General features: G+C 39.4%; 1 protein-coding gene and 1 long non-coding RNA gene across 6 annotated transcripts; one reads left to right on the forward strand and one right to left on the reverse strand.

Moving 5' to 3' along the window:
• Positions 1-3,023: 3,023 nt before the first annotated feature.
• LOC107313227 lies at positions 3,024-6,153 on the forward strand. The gene is made up of 3 exons (XR_001554871.2): positions 3,024-3,065; positions 3,708-3,872; positions 4,360-6,153. It is a non-coding gene; the product is annotated as an uncharacterized LOC107313227 (long non-coding RNA).
• C4H4orf33 (chromosome 4 C4orf33 homolog) lies at positions 6,054-9,923 on the reverse strand. 5 transcript variants are annotated; one of them, XM_015861298.2, is made up of 7 exons: positions 9,820-9,923; positions 9,218-9,407; positions 8,634-8,694; positions 8,390-8,441; positions 8,084-8,283; positions 7,081-7,166; positions 6,054-6,848 (listed from the first exon to the last, which is right to left on the reverse strand). In XM_015861298.2, the coding sequence occupies exons 2-7, from the start codon at positions 9,396-9,398 to the stop codon at positions 6,820-6,822; spliced, it is 609 nt and encodes a 202-aa protein (XP_015716784.1). In that variant the 5' UTR covers positions 9,399-9,407; positions 9,820-9,923; the 3' UTR covers positions 6,054-6,819. The 5 variants fall into 5 exon arrangements, with proteins under 5 accessions (XP_015716784.1, XP_015716782.1, XP_015716785.1 ...); XM_015861296.1 differs by having other exon boundaries at positions 9,784-9,839; XM_015861299.1 differs by lacking the exon at positions 9,820-9,923 and adding an exon at positions 9,795-9,815.
• Positions 9,924-9,986: the final 63 nt, after the last annotated feature.

The raw sequence follows: 9,986 nt of genomic DNA on the forward strand, positions 1-9,986 counted from the left end.
TTTTGTTGCTGTTGTTCCGTGTGGGAGGTTGATATGTTTTGTTGATTTTTAAGACATTTCTGTAATTTTAGAGACTTCTTAATGGTACATGTGATGTTCAAAAGCAGCTGGATTCTTTTATCTCACAACTTTCCAAATGGAGTTTATTCCACAAACCCTTCAGCATTTTTAATATCTCTTTAGTTATTTACTTGTGCTGTCATCTTGTTTTCCAGGTACTTTTGGTGTAGAATAAAAGCTTGAAAACATATGCATAAAGCAGGTGGTCTTAAGTTTCAAAAAGAAGCCCATGTTTTTGAGGAAAAACGGGGTAACAGACAAAGGCATAACAAAACTCAGACCTGTGGGGCATCTAGGATCAAATGTAGATGATTAGTTTCATGCTCTAGCATGCAGAGGAATCTCAGGATTTACTCTAGCCTGTAACTGATTACATGGAAATAATTTCTGTGAAAATGAAAAAATCATGAAATATTGGCTATGTAGTAGACAATGCTATTTCATGGATCAGTTTTCTATGCAAGTAGTTTTTATTTTGATTGGACTGGTCTTTTCAATTAGGGTCTAATTCCAATTTCCACACGAAATAGAAAGAATTCCTGTTCTGAACACTGGGAATGTCACCACAAATATTTCCTTTGAGTATTGTAACTTGAAAGTCCAAAAGTGATAAAGAAGTCTCCTCCATTCAAACACAATAGAGAATGCATAAATAACTACAGCCGATGACTCCCAAAATACATAATCTTTCAGATCTTTGCCTTTTTGTTTGCCTGGATGTTTTTGTTATAATTTTAGGAAATAATGTAGTAAGGAAGCTAACAATTCCCCTTAATGAGGGCACCTGCTTCTTACACTGCAGTTCTCATGTAATGGATTTGTGTTTGATGTCTGCACTTTCAGAGTTAGAAGCTCATAGAGTCTGTGCCTTATTGCTGGGTAAGCAGCAGGAGATTTCAGTACCATTTTTCTGATTAAGGAATACACATCTGTGTACTTAAGTCCCACTTGGTGCTGCCTAGTCACAGTGGAGTAATACTGTATGAATCCATTGATGAAGGCTGAGCAATGAGCAAGCTCCTTGGATTCTCCTTACTGTTACTGTGCATACTGGAATGTCTCAAACTGATGTAAATCAGCAGAGATGTCTTTTCATTCACAGTGACCCCTGCGCTGCCAGTTTCCCAGCCACGCAAAGCAGTTGAGAAGGAGGCCATCCTTACCTTTTCTTGTATGACAGTATTACAGTAAGACATTGGCACTCCTAGAAGCGGTCTGATCTCCATGTCTTAATGATTATCCACACCCACCAGAGAGCGGAATGTTTTAATTATTGCCAACTAACTTAAAATCTCCCAGAGGATAAAAGTGGAAGAATAATTTACTTGCATAAACCAAACATAAACAACGAAGTTAGTAGGTATAGAAACAAGCCAAAACAAATAGAAACAAATCTTTATATCTGCCTAGCAAAGAGTCAGAATACTTTAGCGCTTCATGGCTGACGTCCAGTTCTCAGGCAAAAAAACACTGCTCTGGATTTAAATATCACTGATGCAAACTCTGTATCTGATAGATGCCCAGGCTTTCCTTAGAATTCTGTTTGGATTCAGTCACTCTCTCTTCATGTTTTCTTTAATGCAACAGTTTCTTAGAGGTCAGTTTTAATATTTGTCATACAGGACTAATACCATATGATGCATTCCATGCCATATGGTGTCATATGGTACAGTAGCACTGGGGTAGTTGACTGGACGGCTGCCACCACTTGGGGGCTGGCTAGGCGTCAGTCAGCAGGCAGCGAGCAATCGCATTTTGCATCATTTGCTTTGTGTGTGTATATTTAATCTATTATAATTTTCCTATGGTTAATGTCCTATTAACTTCAACAAAACCAAGATTTTCATCTGAATTTATAAAGCAGTGAATTACTATGAAACCACGTGTTCTATAATGCACACCCTAAATGCTAAACTCTAAGGCTTTCTTTTCAGGGTGCTAAGACTTCAAACAAGGACAATTATTTGCATGTGGCACCTTCTTCCTAGGAACTGAAATAATTTTATATAGATTACTATGCATCTCAAAAAAGTCATACCATCCTTCACTTCAAAATAGGTTTAGGAAGAAACTGTTCATTGAAAATCAGAGAGTCTGCAGTCAGCACTGGCTCTGATCTGTCTGAGAACTGGACACCATTGTAGTTATGGAGACTGGATATGCCAGAGAAAATGTGGAGCTGATTCCAAGCAGTTTAGGAAGATATGTGAACTCCAATTTAAGTCTGATGATTTTCTCTTGAGTATAACGTGATTGTCCAAAATTACAGACCTTCTTGTGAGTACATTCAAACCAGGTTGTTTTTGGTTAAGGATTCAGCTCATTGACTGTGCTGGACATCTTTTGTTTCCATATTGAAATGTCTTTGTTTCATTCACTGGATTAAAGGAGGTTACTTAATATTAAATAAAGTGACTTAATAGAGGAGGGAGATGCTCTAAAGGTGTAGTTCTCCTTACAGTCAAAAGATGGCAGTGCAGTTTCTATTCCAAGCAACCCAGCTACGCAGAGCGATCACCCTGCATCGGTTGTTTGCGTTTATACAAAGGGTAAAGGTGAGCTTTCTCATTTTATGTCAAATGTTTACCTTAAAGAAGTTATTAGCTTCATTTCTTCACTATCTTTTGTTATAATATTCATTTCTCAGTTTGTCCCTCTTTCTGTCTTTGTGCAATGTACTCTTTGAAGTTCAAGGTTTTACACAGCAAAATGTCAGATCTACATTGATTTCAGTGTCAGCTCTTTATAACCTGATCATAGTCTTTTTAATTGCTTTTTGTATGGGAATCACAGCCTGAACCTCTGATTAATCAGCTGAGGCAAGTGTTGGGGCAGCTGTGGGAGCACAGGTGAGAGTAATTTAGCTGTGCTCCTGGAAGGTGTGCAGCTTGACTCCACCTCCTGTAGACCTCATTTAAGGTCTGACCACCACTAAGGCAGCATCTCTTGGAGATTGCTCGTCGGTGGAGATTGCCTCAGCAGCTCCCAGTGATGCATCCATATCGGTGAGTAGGTCACTTTGGGTGTTCAATGCAGTTTAACTTGATCTTGCCATCTCCCAGAGAGGATCTGATAGATCTGCTCTCCTGCTGTGGTTGTGGATAGGTTTAATCTCTTCTGAGTTGAGAGGAAAGGCATATGAACAGTGATTTGCCTTTCCTGTTTCTGCTCTGCTGCATGCTATGCCTCACTGAGTTGTACAGCTCCTTTCAGGCACTTTTTGAGTTTTAAAGTGGCATTGTTTTATAATGTGTAATAAGAAATTGAAGCTGATATTGCAGTTTTGAACAGAGTAGATGTAGTGAGTGCTTTCAGATTGCTAATTAATCTGCCTTGGTGTTCTGATAGAAAAAGCAGAGGGGTGAAAGCTGAAACCATCCTGAGAGTGAATGCTTCTCTGCAGTATTGTTTCATCTTTCAGTGGAGGAGCTGCTGAGGGAGAGGGATGTATGAAAGCTTTCCGGAACAAACAGTTTGTAGTTGTGTTTGTTGATTCTGGGGATGTCTGCTCACTACTTTGTGAGGGGAGAAGCCAAGCAGATGCAGGAGGTGCTTCTAGATAGATGGTTTTCTGCTTATGTTAGATGAAATTAGATATGCAGGGAGAAAGAAGCTTCTGTAATAACAAGCTGCTTGTGAACATGCAGGAGAGAACTCTGTCATGGTATTTTTCATCTGGAACCTTCGAAAGTTAATACACGTGGAACTGGACTTCTTATTAAGGATCTCAGCAGTACCTTATTATCAGAAGTGCAAACAAATAATCATAAGGGGCACCAATGTGACCTGCTAAGAATAATGAACATACCATGGTGAGCAGTGCATGTTTTTAACCCATTTTATTCTATTTGTACCTGCTTATTGAAATCAACCTGCAGTCAGTGCCAAGTATATGTGTCAGGTAACTGCAATGAAAAATACAGGAGGGAGATGGTTTGTTCTAGTTGCCATGTCATGTTTTTTGCTTTGTTTGCATGGTTTGTTATTTCTTAGGGATACCGTAGGCTTTTTACGAGCCCTGTGAAAAAGTCTTGGTAACAGTTAAGAAGTGACTGCCATTAAGTGACTAGAGAGAGAAAAATCTTCACTGTAAGAGAAGGACTAAATGTATTCATAGTACTACTACCGTGTCTCTAATGCTGTTGTAACCCAGGTTATGTTTGGTCTATCTGTTGTTCTGAAGTTACTTTTTTATTTTGCGGATGATGTAGGCATAGAAATGCTCATCTTCATTGTAGCAACTGAAAAGAGATTTTGGAACTTCTCTTCCTCTCAATTTCCCTTTTTCCTTGTACACAGTCAGAAATTCGTGGTCATCTCTGACGATGGCTGTGGAGCTGATCTTCCCAAGCCTGAGTGGCAGCCAGACAATTGCTGAGGCAAGTGCTCACCTTTCGGGACATTGTCTCTCACAAAAATGTCCAAAATGTTAAAACAGGAGGCATCAGATGCCACATGCATAAGAAAAGGGTTGTCAGCTGTGGCAGGCTTCAGCTGAAGGCAGTTAACTTCTTGCCTGGATCCTCTGCCTAGATCTTTTGTGTATCAAGAAATAATCCATGTTTGTCCTGAATAATTTTGGAAGTTGTTCTGGGAAGATCTGGGACATGGATGAACATTTTCAGGGCTGTTTTGTTGAAGATCTGCTCTGGAATGTCCAGAGAAGCATCCTTTTTGTCCTCACTTCATCTCTTTGCAACACATACCAGTTTTCCTACAAAATCTCTCATCCACAACGTGAATTTATTTTTTTGATCAAAACTAATCAGGTCTTGTTGATGTGCAGCAGGATTAGTTCAGTAGTTTTGGTTGAATTTTATCTACCACAGTGGAATTTTTGATAGCATTGGTGCTTTTGTTCTGCAGTTATCCATTTGTCTATATACTTTTGTTATTCTTGTCTTTAATAAGAACTAAGTATACTCAGTGTGCTAATATTGTCTGTTATCCATTTTCACCTTTGTTCTTATATGTGCAATTGATAGAACTTGCTGGGAGTATTTTGATGTCTACTTCTCTTTTTTATTAGGCTGCTGTGTTATACAACATAATTAAATCCAGACATGGGGGCAGTTTGGTCATGAATGAGTGACAGCTTTAGCCATATGTTACTTGGATCAGGGACTTAAGTTTTAATTGAATTTTCACACATGGCGGTGGTCCTGGATACAAATTATAGGTGCTGTGGATTATATGCTTATAAGGACTGCATTTAGGACAGAAAACAATTGGTGAAGCATGTTATGGGTTCAGAATTCACCCCAAAGAAAGAGCAGAAATTTTTCAACCAGGAAGTTGCGACAAGGCCAGTCCTGTAAGGTGTCCTATCTACAATATAGTGGGAAACACAGGTCAGGGCAGAAAGAAAAGGGACCACTGCCTACCTTCCTTGCCTGCAGCAGAGGGAATTACAGTGGATAAGCAGCCTTCAGGCCTATGCTGTTTTAAATCTGTGTTTAACAGGGTCCAGTAGTTTCTTTGATTTCTCTCTCTCCTATTCTGTATGCCTGGCCTTTCAGCTGGCTGGGAATGCTGAAGGAAACAGGCATCAGCAATATACAGATACTGGTTCTGCTGTTCCCATGCTGGGAAGATGATCCCTTGACCTCTACAGGCAAACTGTAAGCCTTCTCCTTACTGGGATCACTGGCTTATGGACTAAGCTGTCTGCGTTGTAGCCTTGTCTTGGTTGGTAGTGTGGGAAATGCACAGTCTAGCTAATCGCCCTCTTTTAGGGCGCATATGGGAGATGTGTAAAATAAACTGCAGCCACCAGGTGGCCCACAGATTCCTCTCTCTAGCTCACTTCTCTCAACATGAACCACATAGTTCTCAACCTCTCTCTCTGGGTGCATTACTTTTGGTTCAGAACTTTTTATGGGTATGCCGCATGAAAAAGTATTACACAGGTGGTTCCTGGTCACTTGCTTTTGAAAGGAAGCTTACTTACATAAATGTCAGTTTGTGGGGAAAAAAGTAATACTGAGACATGATGGTTTAGTAGATGGTTTAATACAATTCATACATAGTTTTATACGATTTGTAATATGACATAATTGTTCATTAAAAATGAGATTTTGGCACTGACAATAACCACGTTATTATAATTCATTAACAGCAAGTGAACTGAAGCTCAACCTTAAACTTATCCAAGGGTAGAGCTGTCTTAGTTTATCTGACTTATGATTTTACAGTCTGTATGGTGTATGCCTGCTTGTTTGCACCAGAAGATTCATCCAGAACTTAAACTATGTGGATTTCAAACCAGTCACGAAGTCCTGGACCAAGTAGTTTGCCATTAGAATGAAAGGTGAGTATCATAACCTGATGATAACCACTGACTGAGGAGGGGCAGTTTTCCTTGCTTTAACAAACATGCAATGTAATTTAAAAACTAATTTGAGAAAATTGGACAGACAAGAGCTGCAGTCTTTGTACCTACAAGTTACTCCATCTACCTAATCTCTATGACTATAAATTACTTATTGCTGAGCATGCAAAGACTATCAGAGACCCCTGATGAAGTAAAAAGGCTCTCCTGAAAAGAACTATTAGTAAAATATTTATCTTGTTAGTTCTAATGCAGAAACAACATCCCACTCCTACAATTTCTGCCTAGTATAACTTGTTCTCATACACCTGCATCCAAACTTAATGCTATCAAAAACATAAGCCTCAATCCAGTTTGCTATTTGCTGTGAGACTTCCATATATCTGATTCAGGCTGCTTCCAGTCTTCTCCCATTAGTTCTTTCAGGTTCAGTTCTTGGAAAAATTCCAGGCGATGACTATAGACAGAGGAGGAAGAAAAACCATTAAGTTCCATGGTACTGTCTTAGAACGTGTTTTTTCCCCATGTTTTCTGGGAATGTAAACACTCTTTCTGAAAATCTTATACCGGAAAGAACGCTAAATCCTGAGCTACAAACAAGAACCACAGCGTGAAGTTAAAATGGAGAGTTTAGAAGTGAGCTCTTACGTTGACCAAAAATGCAGTCAGAGCAAAACCAAAATGATTACCTGCTTTAGAACATATCTGCACTCCAGCCAAATACTGTTTACAACTTCTGACCAATTGGAAAGTCATATCACAAGGATATCCTCTCCTTACAGAAAACAGGAAGAACAAACAGGATAATGAAGCTAATACATACTCTTTTTTCTCATAAGACCTCATCTCACTTTTAAAAATTATGAACTGGTTCTTGCTAAGAATTTATCCTTTACATTGCCAAACAGAACCTCTGTCTTCTCTCAGTTGATTAATTTCTTATTAATACTTAAACAGCTGCCAAACAGTAAATAGAACACTTGATACCATCATTTAAATAAATGAAATTATCTGAAGAGGTAGTGTACATCTAACATGTGAAGACCAACTAAGAGCAATTAAAGCAGTGTGGAGTGACCTCTTCACATAAATAGATCTACTGTTCATCTCTGAAAAAGTCAGGATTTTTATTAAGAGGTATATATATTATATTATACATATATAGAGTGTGTGTGTGTGTGTGTGTGTATATATATCCCTTCTTGACAAATATTATAGGCATTCTGCAGTTTACCTGCTATCACTATGTTGAGTAACAAGTTTCCATGAGAACAGCGCAATATAAATGTACTCTAGTTTTACTGTTGATAATGGGCATCCTTTCATCATACTTCTCAATTTCATCTGTCCTTTCTAACTTCTCCTGGGTATTACTCCAGTGCAATTAACATTAAATAGCACTTCAAGAGGTGCTATAGGCAAGGAAAAAAAAAAAACAGAACAAACCATCTATGATTTAACTAAGGAAGGTGATAACAGCTGCAAGTTATATTGAATGCATCATTTGCTGCACCTAGGGGATAACAGAAATCAAGCACTAATTACAGCTATCTGGCAGTTCTTTACACCAAGTACAGTGGACTTGGGGCTAAACATTGCAATTAAAATACCAGTGGCACTCGGATTGGTGTCTTCTACAAGTATTCCAAAAAGAGTGGGAATATATTACAGAAGAACTGATTTTATGCTTACAAGTCTGGTTTCTGTCCTTCCTGAACTTTGTGTTGAGGCACAGGATAAAGTGCTTCATATTTTCTGTGTTCTCCTGAGCCATGGATTGCAAATGCATTGAACTTGTTAACGCCCGGTGGAAAATAATTCCAAGGAAGATAAGCTCTACCCTTCCATTCGGTTTCCGTCCTGGTCACATCAAATTCTAAGGGAAGTTCTTCCTGTTACACATGAGGGAGGAAAAAAATGCTATTTATCATTTAATCTACCAGCAGGTGTCTAAAAACAGTTAGGTTCTGTACCTTATCAATGCCCTTGACCACTTACTTTCCACACTCTTCTTTTTCCAGAAAGCAGCAACAACAAGTGTTGTCCATGACTGTCAAAAATCAGAGCCACAATTTTCATAACTCAGTGTCAAGTTACTCATGTATTTATCTGCCACAACAATACACGTCCTCAATATTGAAGTCATTTCTATACACACTCCTTGCCTCATGCACACATTTAGAAGCATTAGAACAAGAAATGCAAATCAGCATTCATGACTTTTTAAGCAAGCTATACTTACGGGCAGAGTTCAACTTCTAGATACTGCTCACTCCTGTCACTCAAGAAAAATGCTTCTACAACTTAAGAAGAGACAAGCTGTCAATGTTTTATACTACTTAGTTGTTTTATTATATTCTAAGCCTTTCACAGTCAATTGTTTTCACAGTGGTTTTTGGCCTGTGCTGTCACTGAGTTTGACTGTGTGCACACCACTGATGCTTTCTAATTCAAGAGCTGTGCATTAATCCCAGCCTTGAGCTTTTTTAAATGCTGTCAACATGATGACAACAGCTCAGTTCTATTTATTGACTGTTCACCATACTGTCAATTGTGTGATGAATACTAGAGTTTCTCTCTTGATTCAACTTTATAGTTGAATACACCACAATGCTCATGGTTACTTAAGGAGCTTTCTTAACCATGCTGGTGGTTACAACCATGTTTTTTGCCAGTGGTCTTTTCCAGAGTGCTCAGGATGAAGCTGTCAGATTAAACAGTTTTCAAAAATAGCCAGAGAAACTTAAATAACGACCAGGTAGATCAATTACAGATGAACATCAGTGACTTCACTAATCAGATACTTGCAGCAGAAGTTACACTTACCTTCATAGTCCCACAGTTTTCTAAAGGGTTTCCCCGCAGCTCCAAGTGGTGCTGGAGGATCATTGAAGAAGGGAGCACTAACTTGCATTAGCAGTCCTGCATTGTAAGGCTTCAATGCAATTGTTACTGGGTCATGGCTCACGGGTAAACCATCCCACGTGTGCTCAATTTGTAGCTCCATCTTAACATTCTGCATAAGATAAATAAGAAAATTAGTTCCAATCAGAGCACATAGCTACCATTCCAACACTGACTTCATTGTCTGCTTGGTTAAGAAAAAAAGTCTCACAGTTAAGTAGGTGAAAAAATAAGCATAAATCAACATTAGTATAGTGAAAGAAATCACGTTCTGGAGGTGTTATGCAGTCCTTACAGGACAGTGATAGGACAAGGGAGGATGATTTTAAGCTCAAGGAGGGAAGGTTTAATTGGATGTGGGGGAAGTAGTGAAAAAGATGAGGTAAATGGATATAAGAACCCAAGATGGTGATGTGAGAAGTATGACAAAGACTGCAGAAAATTCAAAGCAAAGCAACTTCCTCGGAGGAGGGGTTCATAATGCCCACCCAGCACCCACAGCCGACCACCCCCATAGCACACACCGAAGCCCCGTGCAGGCTCGGTCCGGAAGCTTTAAGCCCGGCACGGTACCACCCTCCTCCCCTCCACGTGACCGGCGCTGAGCTCCCCTCCCCGTTATGGGAGGAGCCGGTACCGGCCGTTTCCCAGTCGCGTGGAGGTGGGGGCGAGAAAAACGGGCTGCGGTTAC

The sequence above is a fragment of the Coturnix japonica genome, chromosome 4 (assembly GCF_001577835.2).
Source record: "Coturnix japonica isolate 7356 chromosome 4, Coturnix japonica 2.1, whole genome shotgun sequence".
Taxonomy (NCBI): Eukaryota; Metazoa; Chordata; class Aves; order Galliformes; family Phasianidae; genus Coturnix; species Coturnix japonica.